The sequence below is a fragment of the Macadamia integrifolia genome, unplaced genomic scaffold (genome assembly GCF_013358625.1).
Source record: "Macadamia integrifolia cultivar HAES 741 unplaced genomic scaffold, SCU_Mint_v3 scaffold453, whole genome shotgun sequence".
In the NCBI taxonomy this organism is placed as follows: Eukaryota; Viridiplantae; Streptophyta; class Magnoliopsida; order Proteales; family Proteaceae; genus Macadamia; species Macadamia integrifolia.
Genome location: NW_024870454.1, coordinates 618,345 through 634,749, shown reverse-complemented (window position 1 = coordinate 634,749; position 16,405 = coordinate 618,345). Strand labels below are relative to the sequence as shown.

At 39.2% G+C, this 16,405-nt stretch overlaps 1 protein-coding gene across 1 annotated transcript; it reads left to right on the top strand.

Moving 5' to 3' along the window:
- The first annotated feature begins 1,808 nt into the window (after positions 1 to 1,808).
- Positions 1,809 to 11,742, top strand: LOC122068706 (notchless protein homolog). Its single transcript, XM_042632587.1, has 9 exons — positions 1,809 to 1,858; positions 2,516 to 2,761; positions 6,359 to 6,422; positions 6,691 to 6,801; positions 7,388 to 7,525; positions 8,449 to 8,591; positions 8,667 to 8,721; positions 11,058 to 11,114; positions 11,205 to 11,742. The coding sequence occupies exons 1-9, from the start codon at positions 1,809 to 1,811 to the stop codon at positions 11,286 to 11,288; spliced, it is 948 nt and encodes a 315-aa protein (XP_042488521.1). The 3' UTR covers positions 11,289 to 11,742.
- The last annotated feature ends 4,663 nt before the right edge of the window (positions 11,743 to 16,405 follow it).

Genomic DNA, 16,405 nt, shown 5'->3' with positions numbered 1-16,405 from the left:
TAATGTATGTTATTTTGAGTGTCCAAAGGGTTGTACGGTCCATGGGCTTTATAATTTTGGATTTACTTTTGTAATGGGTCATTTCTATAAGCCCAAATATCGGAATTTAACTACTATACGGGATTAGTAGTTATTTTATGTTTCTTGATCATTAAGAATGTTAGGTTTCTATTTTTTAAGTATTCTAGAAGTCTAGTTATGTCCTCTATTTCTTTCTTAGTGAGCAAGTTATTATTTGTTAGGGAGTTTGTGTCTTAAGTCGATAGATTTCTAATTTTAGTTTGTTTGTTTTTTAGTTTCTTACCATGTATTGAGTCCCTAACCTCTACTATATAAAGAGGCATTGTTGTAAGACAAAGACATGGATTGATTAATGAAATTGTTTGTGAGCTATACTTACTACTTTGACCTGAGAAAGGTTTGTTCATCAATTGAGAAAATTGAGGGTGAGAGATCTAGGCTGAGATAGCTATTCCCCTAGGACCCCTACCCCTTTTCTTCTACAATCAGTTCTCACCCTCTTTCCTTTCTTTCATCTTTTATTTTATCTTCGTCTATTGTTTGAAGTGAGATTGAAGCCCTTTAAGGTTGTGGATTAGAAGAGACACAAAAAATCTATCGAGGCTATTGACTCTAGTTTCCTGGTTTTCCTGGGAAGATATTTTGTGCGCGTATCGCCCAGACCAGATCTCTGATTGCTGCAGGATTTTGAGGGTTTGTTGAGGATTTTATGAGGACCAATCGATCCAAATTTGAGGATCATTCGACGCTTTCAACTCAAGTTCTTGAAGAATCACAAAAAATTTCCTTTTTCTTGCAACCAACATAAGTCTCCACCCGCCTGCAGAATTTGTTCAACTTTTGATGGTTTGTTTTCCATATAGGATCTCCATTCCATCCAAATTTCAGCCCCGACGGAGTCCTATTTGGTGAGATACAATTTATGCAATTTTCGACCTAAATCTGAGTCTATTTTCAAACCTGTTCTTACTGTTGAATTTGATCTGTTCTAAGTCTTATTGGAGTTTGTGATGGATCCTATTGGGATTGATTACCTTGGTAATTAGTCTGACATCACATGGCCATAATGAACGAAGGCTTGTGGATGCACCAGCAAGGAGGAGTGACCTGATTCAGATTGAAGGAACTAAAGGAGCTAGGGGCAGGCCTAAAATGGCCATAGTAGAAGTAGTGAGGAAGGACATACATGGTTTAGGCCTTGTCCCAAGTATGACCACGAATAGAGCTGATTGGAGGTCAAGAATCCATGTAGCTGACTCCATTTAGGTGGGATTTTACTGCATTGTTGTTGTGTACCTTTCCTTTTGCATTTTCCCCTCCCAGACCTGCAGTAGCGGGAGCCTCGTGCACTGAGACAATAGTTTTATTCTTATTTTTTCTTTGCACGAATCCTTAGTCAATCCTTTTGGTTGGGACAAGGCTGAGTTGGAGTTGTTGTTATTGTTGGTAACATAAAATGCGACTGTAGTGATTCGACCATTCACACCTGTACTTTTGCATCTTAAGAACTAAAAACAGTACCATACCTCCACTACAACATCGAGGACCTGATGTTAAAAGCTCTGCACATCGATGTGTCAAAATAAATGAAAATCCCCTTGTTTGCTTGACTCCCCGAGTCTACTTGACAGGAGGGTCCCAAGGCAAGTAAAATTTCCAAGTTAGAAAGCTATCTCCTTCACAGAATTGAAGACAAGCTTATCTGGATGGCCCTAAATATTTTCCTTGTGGCAGCTTAGTTGGAGTCCAAAGTTGTGTGTTTATGTTGTCCATCTCATCCTTGACTCATGTTGCAAGTTCCAGTCCAAAAGCATTACAAATGTGCCATAGTTGACAGGTAAGTTCGGTTTTTAAGGGAAAAATTCACTACATGGTGGGAAGTTTGATTGTGTTTGGATTCAAATTGTGATAGATGGAAATATATATCGTCTCCTATTTTTTCATGATTCAAATGTACACATCAATGCTCCACTCTTTTGATGGCTGAAAATCATTGCAGAAAAATCCTTAGATGATTGACCATATGGTTGAGATGTGTGTGAAAATGTTTAGGCAAACCAAGGAGTGCTGTATCTAATGTGCACCCAACAGTCAGTTCAAATGGCTCAGCCTTCCATGTGGCTTATGTAATGAGCACACATGTACACATACACAAATACCTTTCTTGCTGTTTCAGCCTTTTGGAGCCTTTTCAAATTTGGCAATCCTGTGCTGTGTTCTCAAACTCTACAGCATACTTTAATTAAAGGTTGGGCTTGTGTAATTAAGATTTCTCCATCCTCTTTGTTATTTAATATATACTCAATGACATGATGATTGTACTTCCGTTGGAAAAAAAAAGAAAGAAAATAGTCCAGTATAGCTGAACCTCTTGTCATTGTCTGTATTCTTATTTCATGCAGTACTCAGTTGTGGCATTTTGCTTATTGTACTTGTTCAGGAATCATGATAGACATAAATTAGTTTCAGTTTTGATGAGAGAGATGTTCTGAAGAATTTTCAGGGACTCATGGCAGTCTTTACTCTTTACTACATCTCAGGGCCACAAAAAGTGGATTACTGGTATTTCTTGGGAGCCAGTACATTTAAGAGCTCCATGCCGTCGCTTTGTAAGTTCTAGTAAAGATGGGGATGCACGCATATGGGATGTCTCATTAAGGAAATGCGTCATATGCCTCACCGGCCATACACTTGCAGTAACTTGTGTGAAGTGGGGTGGAGATGGAATGATATACACGGGGTAAGCGTATGCTTTTCTATTTCAAAAGTTGTTTCTGATAGAAAATTTTGAATTGTTAGATTTTTGTAGCATCCTGATGGACCTGATCTAACTGTTGACTTCCCCAGTACATCTTGGAATTGTGATATCTAGGTGCATTGCAAAGGTAACTGAATAAGTTGTAAAAAGGGAAAAAAAAAAACCCTTGTGTTGTTCCACCAAGGCTCTGTTTGTTTCGACGTAACAGATCTGGTAAAACAAGTTTTACTATAAAAGCAAATTTTTCGCTGTTTGTTTTATACTTTCTAAAATTTTCTTCAGGAGGGAAAATTTTACCAAAATCTCTGCATTTCTGGAAAATAGCTTAAAATTTTTTTATGCCCAAAATGGCCTTAAAATGGGTCGTCAAATGGTTCTGAACATCCCCGATAAAATTGGAAGAATAAAAAAAACGAGTCGAGGCCGCTTAGCCTCTCTCCCATCAACTTCCCCGATAGTGTGTCGTAGAGAACGGACAAGAGTGTAGAGATGCCAAAGGCTGAGGTGATAACGATGGTAAGGTTATCTTTGTTCTGGGAGTTGTAGCCGGTGGGTACGAAGATTCCGGTGCTGATTCTGAACCAGTGGAGGTCCCATTTTGTGAGGCTCTTCTTCATGGAAATGTGGTTTTGAGATCAAATCTTGGGAAGTTAAGAAGTTGAGGGATGGAGGGAGCTGCGTTTATGGGCAGTGTATTGCATGCCATGATCTCTTCCGTCTTTCTCAAATCAGTTCCCTCCTATCAGTCCGGATCCCTCCGTTCTCTTCTCTTTCACCTCCTTTTTCTTTCCTGCTCTGTTTCTGACGTTCCTATCACAGACCTATGAATTTGAATCGAACATCCAAGGTCCACCTTTCCCTTCCAAAATTTGGGAACAAGTTTCTTTCCCTTGGGCGATTCAAACCTAGAGACTCAAACCTGAACCTTTCCTTTGCTGTGAGATTGGAAACCTGCAACCATGGTTGCCTCAAGAACTTCTGCCTGATTCTGCTTCTGAAATTTTTACTTCGTTCTCAGGTTGCTGATTCCTGTATTGATTGGTTGATTTACGAAGGTAGTGGTTTAGCTACCTATTCTCAAATCTTCAAACAGATTGATCTTCATATGAGAGGGTTCTCTCCATGTGAGAAATAACGTATTCCATATCAGCTATCGGTATTAGCTTTTAGGTTTAGGGGTTTTTTCTGTCAAAAGGGTTTCAACAATCGAAAATTTTACCTCTTGGAAATAAACAGTAGAAAAAATTTCAACATTGAAATATAAAATTTTATGTCCAAACAAACTTGAGCCTTATGGGCCCAAAGGAATGTGATGGAAGTTTCGTGACTCAGAGCTTAAAAGAAAGTAGGCCATGCTGTTCCATGTATGCACGATCGCGAATCACCCCTTGAGTCGAATATGATGTTCTGAAGGTGAAACACCATTGCTTGAAGCTTTAGATGGTCCACTTCTGGTGATGCAGTTGGCCAAGATTTGGGATTAATTTGGTACATTGATTTGTTTCCTTTATTGTTAGTGTAGGGTGTGGTCAAGTTAGTTGGGAGATTCAATTTTAGATTTCAGTTGCTAATTTAGGTCAGTTTCTATTTTAAATTGGTTTCCATTAATTGATATTATTTTTCTTTTAGTAGTCATGTGAGACAATGGAGATTTCAGTGTTTAATTTTGTAGAATTGAAGTTTGATTGAAGCTTTTAACTATGGCTGCCGTGAGGCTTGCATGTCCCTCCCTCCCTCTTTGATCTTCTTCTTCCTTACATTTCCTGCTGTATTTTTCCTTTTCTGGAATTACTTTGTTCTGGGCAGCACCTCACAGCCCAAAGAATCTAATGGATCTCCCTCGACACAAGTCCCTTCAGCTTCAAACTTAGGGGATAGCTTCACCTCAGGAAGGCGACCCATCTGCAGGTTTTTCTTGGCCAGAAACAGCCTCTGCTGTGAGCTATTACTCCACGACCAGTCCTGGAACACTGTTCATCACTGGACCTGAGTTTCAGGTGCAACCGCTCCCCTTGGTGTGCTGTTTTGCTGCACCTGCCTATTGGATTCAAGAGAGCACTGTGTGCTCAGCCTACACGGCTACACCTGAAATTTCATGATCAACCGACAAGAATTAGAGAAGCTACCTCCATCGTAACCCCCTGGTTTCCGACCCTTACCTTGGCTGAAGGTTGAAGAAGAAGGTTAACCCCTCTCTCACGATTTCCCCTTTAGGTCTTATTTAGTATTTAATTTCTAGTAATGCCCCCCTTTCCTTCTTTTATTCTGATCTGTCCCTTTCTTTCATGCACTTCCAAGTTTGCCCTTTCCACTAACATGGGCATTCTATTCATTTGACACCCATTAATTACAAGTTTGCCACTGTTTAGAAATTTCTATGTATTTACAGAATTGCCATCCTCTTTGAAAACAAGAGTTTATTTACTATTTCTTCCATTAGCCCTTTGATTTGAGTTATCTAATACTTGGATGGGCCCATAAACGATCCGATTCCGAGTTTTGGAATCTGGATCCTCATCATCTGGTGTACTTTTCTTATTGTTTCTTTTTTCACTTGTAACGAAGATGGCATGTTTGGAATACCCAACTTGGATTTGGTCTTTTCTTTCCTCTCCCCACTCTTGATGAAGAACGACAGTTTTATCACTATGAAAAATGTATGAAGATACTACATTACCGCTGAATAAAAGCCAGGTTAGCTGCCAAGCACAAGCAATTGGAAAAATTTCAATGTAAAAGCAATTTTATTATGTGAGATCCTGTAAGTGCCAATTTTAACACACTCATAGAAATGGAGTTATCAAACCGGTGGGGTGGGGGGGAGAAGAGAAAAATCAGCTAAAGAGTCAGCCATCCTTGCATGGTTTTTTTTATTGAAGGTGCCAGGGCTAAAACCATTGCCTTGAACGTACTTTCCCGTTTCTCAAGAGCAAGGGCTGAAATCCCTTGTAAAACTCTGAAACCAGATGATGGGAAGGTTTTTTTGATAAGTTAGTTAATTTCAATAACTGCTCTGATGTGCGAGTTGAAGGCACTGATTGATGGTTTCAACTTTCCTGGCATTGCCTTTTTCTGCTGACAAAGGAGATTGTTTATGTGGAAAGTTAGAAGTGGTTTATATAGCGATCTTGTCCCTGGCAAGGCAAGGGACTAAGCATGTAGAAGTGAAGGGAAAAAAAAAATAAAAAAATAAAAGGAGAGTTTGCCAAAAGTATCGTGATTCTTGCTAGATTGTATGGTATATTATTGGTTGACTTTTGCAACCGTGGAGTGAGATGCTTAGCAAAGATGCATCTCTAGCCTAAATTTGGTTGATATAGCCGAAGAGCTGAAAGAGCATAAATGTTGTTAAGAGTTAAGAGAGGGAACATTCTGATCCTAAATGATGTGTAGAGAAAGAAAATGAACTCCAAATTTTGGAATTAATTGAACTTTATGTCTATTCTGGTCATTAAGGGAACATATTTCTTTGACATAAATTTACATGTAAAGTTTGTAAACTTGGTGTCCTTTTTCTGGGTTTTTGAATGTAGCTTTATACTAGTTTCATAACTAGGTTCTTTGGCTGAATTTTTGCAGCTCTCAAGATTGCACAATCAAAGTATGGGAAACTTCACAGGGGAAGCTGATCCGGGAATTGAAGGTAGATGCATTTCTTTCTTGTTATTCTTGAAGATCTCATGTTCAGTGCTTCTATTCACTTAACTTGTATCCTATAGCCGGCTTGGTTCATTGGTTCAGTTTCTGGTTAGGTCTTTTCCCCTTTTTATCTTCGGTAGAAATGAGGTTTTATACATAAAAAGTACCGTGTGGATTGGTTCTTTCAGTTTCTGTGCAACTGTAATTACCAAAACAACACTCCTAGGTTTATAAACTGCATTCACCTTTAGTAGTATTGGTTTTGATTTCAGGGTCATGGCCATTGGGTGAACTCTCTTGCATTGAGCACTGAGTATGTTCTTCGTACTGGGGCATTCGATAATACTGGAAAACAGTATTCATCTCCGGAGGAAGTGAAAGAGGTAACAAATTACGTTTTGTTGGAGTTTTTTAACTAAACGTAATTTTGTGATGTTGATCTTATTATGTGGTTGCTAGCATGGGTATCAAGTATTAATGTGTATCGACCGTGCCAGTCCAATATGTATCGAATTATGGGTCTTGCTCAAGTGAATGTTTGATTTTCTGGTCAAACAAATGTTGCAAAGTGATCTGATGCTGATTCTCTTTCTTCCTCTTTTTCTAACTAATTTTAATATTTCCTGGCTGTTGGTCATGTTTAACATGCGGTGTTAGTATCAAAACTTTCAAATGTTGCGTCATTGCAGCAGATCAGTCTTGTTTATTAGGGCAAATGCAAAGGAATTTGAATGCATCTTTATCAAGTCAAATAACTAGAGATTGGTTAATTGTACTTGGCCTTCTAGCATACCCCTTGTGTTTTATATCTTTTGTGAAAACTTTCGTAAATACCCCCCTCTTCTAACCCAAAAGAAAAGAAAGCAAAACCACCACTGCATTATGGTCTACCTGGCACCACCAACTCTATCCCTGCTTCTTTTCTTCTTCTTAATGCCAGTGAATGTCCTCTTCTTCCATTTTGTTTAGGTAGCTCAACAACGGTATGCCAAAATGAAAGGCAATGCCCCAGAAAGGCTAGTTTCAGGGTCTGATGATTTCACCATGATCTTATGGGAACCAGTTATTAGCAAGCACCCTAAGGCTCGTTTGACAGGTCATCAACAGGTAAAAATTTTTTCTTAGCCTTTTCCACTTCAATTTATTGTCTTGACTTAATTATCTTTGCTTTAGTAGATGATGTTTCCCCCCATTGGCAAGTAATGAAAATTATTTTTTACTTAGAGAAAGACAAGTCTAATGCTATTTGTACTTTGGCCAAGTTGTCTACTGTTACAACTCATTTCCTTTGGAGAACAGATGGCTCAATCTTGCACTCAGCTTAAAATGTGACAAATTATATTAGATAACCTCGTCAGCCCGATAGTTTATGTTCTTGCCAATCAGATACTATTTATGTTCTTGCCAATCAGATAATATTGGGTCAGCTTTCTGTATCAAAGGACCTGATACTTGATCTTTGCTGACTCCTGACCCTCGTAGAAGTGGTTTGGTTTCTCTGTTTCTCTAATATTTCTTTCTAGTGGAAGGAAGAATACACAAGAGACAAAACCTAGGTTATTTATGACATGATTTGTTTGAAGTTATATATGCGCACTTGTCTCCATGCACATTTGTGGGTATTTTGTTCTGACAAACCTGCAGCTGTAATTATCAGTGTCATTGCAATGATTAACTTTTTTTGGAATTTTGCATGGTGATTTAATCCTTATGGACATGATTTTGAGGATAGGTCCTCTGTTTAATCCAAATCTGAACCGGGAAGGTTTTCAAATCTATTGAACTTTAAGAACTGAAGCCTTTCCTTCTAAACTGGGATTATAAAGGACCTCAATCTTTGGCCTTTGGTGCCTGAAATTTCAATGCTGAAACTTTTGTTTATTATCTTTGTGAGTAATTTGTTTTGTTTAATGTGCACTTATGATTTCTGACGACAACACTGCAGGGCTTCCTAATTTTCTTGAACAAAAACAATTTCTTTGTTCTCATTATTTGAAAGGAGTCTTAGAGTTCTTGATTTTTCTTTCCAGCTCGTGAACCATGTTTACTTCTCACCTGATGGTCAATGGGTGGCAAGTGCCTCCTTTGACAAATCTGTCAAGTTATGGAATGGTATCACAGGAAAATTCGTTGCAGCTTTTCGTGGGCATGTGGGGCCTGTATACCAAATAAGGTGTGGATGTCTCTTTTTATTTTTCCATTGGTTTTCTCATTTGTGGCTAAACTGATTGTCCCTTGTGCTCTTCAGTTGGTCTGCTGACAGTAGGCTTCTCTTAAGTGGAAGTAAGGACTCTACACTAAAGGTATGTTGTGTCCTTGTTATTTTGCATTGTTTCTTTATCAACTCACCTAGTTATATTTTTTTTGAATAAGGGGAGGGTGTCCAACATCAATAATGTGGGGAGCTATTCCCACACTAACAGCTTCCGCCCTAACCCCCAAAAAAAAAAGGCGTGTATGATGCCCCCCAAACTCTATAAACATGTTGTTGACATCGTTACCTTTTAATGGGTTAAAATATCAAACCCATTTGACTCCCTCATTTGTCAAGATAATGTTTTGAAACTGTTTGAAATGTTAAAATTTCTTTGGAAAAACAAGGACATCTGAACAAAACAAGAATTACGTGGTTGGCCATGTACTTCATATGGATTCCGCAAATTTGACATGTAAATTGAGGAATTCCCCATCTAACTGATGGTCTGAATGACCAAATCATTTGTCCACATGGCAGGACAAGCTGTCCATGGGATAATATCTCCCACACTGTCCATGTAGGAAATTTTTTTCCAAATAATTTCTTGGAACATAATTTAGCTAATGCCTTATGTTCTGTAAGTCCATGTAGGAAACTTTTTTCCAAATAATTTCTTGGAACATAATTTACCTAATGTCTTATGTTCTGTAATCTTGCGCTTTGATGTTGTTACGTGCATGGGAGGGAGGGAGAGAAGATTGGAAGAAATAATAACAATAATAATAATAAAAAAAAAAAAAAAAAAGAAATTGGAGAGAAAATAGGGAAATGGGTGGCTTTATGAACGAAGCTAGATGTCTAGCTTAGATAAGGAAGCCTACCTTAACTCAAAGTTTGATTTGGTTCCAAAGTCCCCTCCTTCATATTATCTGTAGGTATTTAAATAAATACAAGATAGTTAAAATAACTTACTTTACTTAACGCGTCTAACACAACTTCTACTACAACTAATCCCACTCATCCGTAGAATTCTACTCCCTAACTACTCCCATACATGGTAACCCACATTTGTAACATTCCAACCCTTGTCCTTAAGGGAGATAAGGTACAAATAAAATAGTCCCACTCAGATCCCAGTTCTTGTTGGAAACTTCTTCGCCATTGAATATAGGGAAGTCAAATCTACAAACTTAGGCAATAACCAGAAAAAATCAAACAACTTTGAATGGTAGCCCTTCAACTTATCGTTGTCCTCGATGATATAGAGAACACCATTGTCGCTGTTGAAGTGGAGTACATCAAGCTTTGGGGTGAATGACTTTTGTGATTCGATCTGTCATATCTTATTGACGTTCTCGGCTCATACATCATGGATTGGGAATGTAGCCATGGACTCTTCTTTTCCTCGCTCAGTTTGGGTCGAATGAGAACTAATCTTCTCGAAGAACTCGTTGATCCTCCCCATGATTTGGTGTTGCCTAATGATGATTTGTTGCTGCCTAATGAAGAGAGTTGCCACATCATATTCTAGCCTCTCCACTCGCTGATCCATGCCTAGCTTTGATACCACTTGTTACTTCCATGGAAGGGAGGGAGAAGATTGGAAGAAATAATAATAAAAAATTAAAAAAATTGAATAGAAGAAATTGGAGAGAAAATAGGGAAAGGGGTGGCTCTACGGACAAAGCCTGACGTGTAGCTTGGATAAGGAAGCATACCTTAACTAAGAGTTTGAATTGGTTCCAAAGTCCCCTCCTTCATATTATCTTTAGGTATTTAAAGAAATACAAGATAGTTAAAATAACTTACCCTACTTAACCCGTCCAACACAACTTCTACTATAACTGATCCCATGCATCAATAGGATCCTATGGGATCCCACTACTCCCTAACTACTCCCATTCATGATAACCCACATATGTAACAGAAGTGCTTTCTTCTTTATTTTATTTTTTGTTTTACTTATATGCTTATTATTTTATGAGGTTGAGTTTATCCACTTGTATGATATTTACACATGATCACTAGTGTCATGCAAGACTGAGATATGTTGATGCTAAATATAATCTCTCTTTTAGAACAGTTGCCCTCTCCTAATCATAACTAGATACTTATCCATGGTTAGCCTCCCTAGGTTCTCTTTGGTATTGCTATCCTTCTCTTATATAAAAAATAAAAAAAGCAACCCAGTGCACGAGGCTCCTGCTACTGCAAGGTCTGGGAGGGGCAAATGTGTACGCAGCCTTACTCCCTGCTTCACAGAAGAGGCTGTTTCCAAGTTTTATTCATGACAAATTAATTAGCTGGATTCTAGGGTAGTGGTTATATATATATATATATATATTAAATCCTAATATTTTGGTAATTGTACTGTATTCAATTTCGCTTGCTGTTTAAAATTTTTACATTCTTTTTGATAATGATGGGGGAGTTATTATGTAGGTTTGGGATATCCGTACACAAAAATTGAAACAGGACCTTCCGGGACATGCAGATGAGGTACTTCTCTCTCTCTGTTTGATCTATTAAATATATATCTTTACACATCAATTTGAATATGCATATTCCCCACTTCATTCTTTTGGGAAGGTTTTTGCGGTGGATTGGAGTCCAGATGGTCAGAAGGTAGCCTCTGGTGGAAGGGACAGAGTATTGAAATTATGGATGAATTAGATTGATGGAAGCAGGGAGAGCTGGGAGTGGTAACAGAAATGGATGCTGTTGGATAAACACTGATAGTATGAAGATGTGGCATCCACCATAAAGGATTTGGATTTTTTGAGGAAGGAGATTGGCGATCATACTATCCTTTGAAAGGTTTGACAGGTACTCCACGGTAGCATGCCAACAGAAAGGATTCCTTTTTTCATGTCTGGAGATTATGCTAAGTTCTATGCTGATGGGTTTGATGTGAAGCAAGTGCGGGACTGAAATTGTCGACTTACCACTAAGCACTAATGTTCGGGAGTTCAGATGATAGGCTTCAATTTGTAAAGCATGAAATTACTAGTAACTTATGGTCCAATGTCTGAGACTCTCTTACCAAAAAAGAAAAAAAAATGTCAGGACTCTGTTTTTTAGAATTTTGAATGTTTAAAATGAGACTTATTTATGTCGATACCATTTAGTTATTCTTCTTAGATGTAGATTTTCTTTTCTTTTTCTGGTTTATTTCCTTTACTTCTTGGAGTTACTTTCCAGCACTTCTCTATTGGCTTGTGTTACAGAAGACATTGGTTGCAGTTCCAGATTCTTTTCGTTTGTAAGGCAGTATTTTATCCTCCAATGCCCTGCATGTCACCGATCACACCAACTGTGATGGCGCAGACCTGGTACTCCTCCCACTCTGGCGTTTCTACAAGCCAAGACCTCAAAAAGAGAACCATCATTTGGTCCACATACTGCATGAAGGCATACTTTGTTGGCTCAGAGCCTCCCAACTTCTGTATCATGACCTGCAAGTAACCACAAAGAAGACCTTGCAATTTATTCTGCTTTTCCCTTTCATCAGAAGAGAGTTTTTGTGACTCCAGTGTTTGGTGGAGCTCCATCATAATTATAGGAATTAGCCATACAACAATGAAAGATACTATTTCATGTGGATGAGTGCCTTAACTTACTGCTCATAGCATAGTCAGTTAAGAGAATCATCCACACAAAACTATCGCGTTCATGATAAGTCAACAACCAAAGATCGTTCTTATGAAATAGAATCGAAAAAGATAACTTCTATAAATAGCGTTTCACAATTATTTTAGGAAAATGGAATGGTAATGGAATTTGCATAATTTTTAGTTATGGTGGCTTGGATAGCATTTTTTATTAGGTTAATTGTGATTGTAATGGTATTTCTATAATTATTCAATTTAGTTTGTTACTGGGTTAGTTATTGAATGATAAATTACAATTAATATGAGCTTTAGACATCTCTCTCTCTCACATATGGCCACACATGATTTGCACATGTATTTTTGCTAGTACACGAGTGGAGGATAGATAGTGGGCAAGAGGAGAGTTCGGAAGAGTGAAGAAAAAGGGAAGGTCCCGTTCCTTTATTCTCTCTTTTGAACTCTCTCCTTCACTCTATTATTGGTTGGGGTGGGGTGGGGTGGGGTGGGGTGGGGTGGGGTGGGGGGAGGGGGGAGTTAAAGAGTAAAAAAAGGCAAAGTAGAGAACTATAGTACCATCTTAAGTGGAGAGAAAGAGTATAAATAGGAGGGGAGATCGTGAACAATGGAAGAGAAAAGTGAGGGAATTTGAGAGAGAAGAAAAGTAGAGAAAATCAATTCAATATAAAAATAAAAAATTAAATTATGGGGTACCAATAATTTATAAAAAAACAATAAGGAGAGGGATAGGTATGCTGTCGATATCAAGTATGCTAGCGGATAGCACCAATAGGAACACATGATGGAGTATCATTCAGGAAGGATATGTGGGTCATTTCAGAAAAAGGGAAGAGAGAGATAGACACAGTGGGTGCTAGGATACTTGATTTCGGCGGCATACCCAACCTTTTCCCAAAAAAATATAAAATAAAAGAGAATGAAGAGGATAATAGGAAGGATAAAACAGTCAAGTGAAAGATTTACCACTTTGTACTTTTATATTATATTATAATATTATAATATTGTAATATGATATAATATATATAGAGAGATAGGGCCGGGTTGGGCTCAGCCTAAGACCTCAACCCTTGCTGGCCTGATCCTGACTCAAGGTTAGAAAATTTCAATCCTAAACCACTCTCAAGATCAAGGTATCTTAACCCAAGTATTATTTTGGCTCCGGATGGGTCAGGGCTGATGAGGCCAAACTTGCATCATTATTCATAATAATCTAATAAACAAAGAAAAAATAAGAATCGAGTTTTCCCAAGTCCATGTGGTGAAAAATAACCATGATCGCTTTCAGTCCTCCACCGTGTGGTGAAAAATAACTTCTCCAAAAAATAATGTGCTGTTTTATGTTGAAAGCTTCAATGTATAAGATCAAAGTGGTTATGAAACCACCACGTGCCCCTTCTTAACAAGTATACACTAGAGAATTATAAAAATTCTAAAAGGTGGGCATGATCACCCTTAGCCGCTCGGGTGAGGATCGGCCCAATTTAGGTATAATAAGGGACTAACATGCCCAGACAATATGTGACATTTCTTCTACAATGTATAGGAGATTTCCTACATTAAATATGCTCTTGGGAGTTGGGACCAACACATATTAGCCTATGGGTAAAACTATTTGATTTTACTTCGAACTGCTCCAACCAAGTGTAGGGTTCATGTTAGGTTACGACTCTGAGGAAAGTGTTAAACACCTCGATCCACTCAGTTAAACTAGACTACAAATCATAGATATGATAGATATATAATTCATAAGACAGATTCCCGTTTCAATATATGAACTCCATTTCATTCTTTTTCATTTCCAATGTGGGGCTAAAGTTCCCCTCCTCCCACGCAAATGTTTTGCTTAAAAATAACTCCGTAAAGATCATGAATTCAAACCTTGAGCTAGGATGACATAACAAACAAAACACTTATTCAAAGAAGAAACGGGAGGAATTTGAAACTTTTTAAATACATTTAACCAACGAAGTTACATGATGGTTTCATAATGTCATTCTTCATCTCATTCTAGTGAGACGTAATGAAATATTATTTTGGGAAAATTACAAGATTATTCAAATTTAAGTTTTAGTTTACTAAATTATCTATATTTCTTTTAACTAAATTACTCAAAATAAGTTGTGTATTACATAACTACCGAAAATAGTACACCTTCCACAGTTTTTTGTTTCACAATTTTTCCTCCCCTCTCTCATCACCGTCTCCAACCTTGGGTTAGATAGGAACCCAATTCTCCCCTATCCTTTCCCATTGCTAATCTTTCAACACCAGTTCTGGCCGTAACTTCTCATCGCAAGGATGTTTTTCTCTATAGACACCCCATTTTGTCACTCTCGGAGGCCACTCTGATGATGATGAGTATCCCTCGAGGATAGGAGATTCTATACTGTAGGTTTGGAGCTTTGCTCGGTCTCCCGAATTCATTAACAAATTATCATATAAAATTGCCAAAAGATCCTAAAAAAAAACATGAGAAACAGTGATAATCTACTCCATTAACGAAAAAATTCGAGCGGGAGCTGCACCCCCTACACCCCCACTAAGTAGGACCATCGTTTTGTTCTGTGAAGCGTCTGCACCAATATTCTTTGGATTAAACTGCGACGAAATACAAGATATCGTACACCAACAATAAAATCACACAAGGTAAGATCATATGATACAATAGGTGATATGTTATATTCAACCTAAAGAGGTAGGATCGTACAACTTGTGCACTCACAAGAGACAAAGAAACACACAAACAAGAAAATTAAAGTTAAGAAAAGAAGGGATGAGAGACTCACCTTTCAAAGAACCATTTTGAATAAGGGTTGGAGGCCACTTTGAGACTCAGGAAAGAAGCCAAATTTGTGTTCAAAGCACCTACCATTTAGGGATTGAAGATTATCTCTCATCTCTCCTCACTTAACTTTTGTCTCATCACTTAGATCAACTCAAAGGAGTTGTTGCTGCCGAAAATCCGTATGAGCTGATCCTGCACAAGCACAGACGGCAGAGGCCCGGAGCTTTGTCCGGGGTTAGTCCTTCGACGCTCAAGTTAGAAATCGGCCGCACAGTTCTTTTTTTACAGGAGTAATGGTGTGGGTATTGATGCTTACCTTCTTCCTTCCTCTCGGGCCCTCTTATATAGCTTTTAGGGTTTAGGGTTTTCCCTTTCCTTGGAGGAGTTCTCCTCATGTCCACCTCCTTTCCTTTTAGAGTTCTACTCGGATACGTCCTATCCCCTTCATGGGGATATTCTCTTCACACGGTTAACGCGGTAGAGTCCTTACAGCCTCTATCAGGTGGGTGACACGTGTCTAGGTGCGCGACGTGTGTCCTTACCCTACAGGGCAGTCAATTTGGCCGTATCAGGAGCCCTCTTACTCCTGTCAGGACTCTTCCTGTGGGAGTAATCAAATTTTTCGTCATCTTTTCTCTTTTCTTTCTCCCTTTTTTTTTTTGCATCCCTTCGGCCTTATACCTTCGGCTTCTGCTTTAGTTCTGCTTGCGACCGAGACCTTCGGTTAGCCAACGTGAAGACCTTCTGTCAGTTCGGCTATGCTCTGCCTGAGCCCCCAACCGAGGTAAGGACCTTCGGTCAGTTTGGCTCGGCCTTGCCCGAGCCCCCGACCAAGGTAAGGACCTTTGGTCAGGTCCGTTCGGCCTTGGCCTGAACTCTCAACTGAGTCAAGGACCTTCGATCAGGTCCGTTCGGCCTTGGCCTGAACTCCCAACCGAGGTGTGGACATTTGGTCAGTTCGGATCGACCTTGCTCGAGCCCCTGACCGAGGTAAGGACCTTCGATCGGGTCCATTCGACCTTAGCTTGAACTCCCAACCGAGGTGTGGACCTTCGATCAGTTTGGCTCGGCCTTGCCTGAGCCCCCGACCGAGGTAAGGACCTTCGGTCAGGTCCGTTCGGCTTTTGCCTGAACTCCTAACCGAGGTAAAGACCTTTGGTCAGGTCCGTTCGGCCTTGGCCTGAACTCCCAATCGAGGCAAGGACCTTTGGTCAGGTCCGTTCGGCTTTGGTCTGAATTCCCAATCGAGGGAAGGACCTTCGGTCAGGTCCGTTCGGCCTTGGCCTGAACTCCCAACCGAGGCAAGGACCTTCAATTAGGTCCGTTTGGCTTTTGCCTGAACTCCCAACCGAGGTAAAGACCTTTGGTCAGGTCCG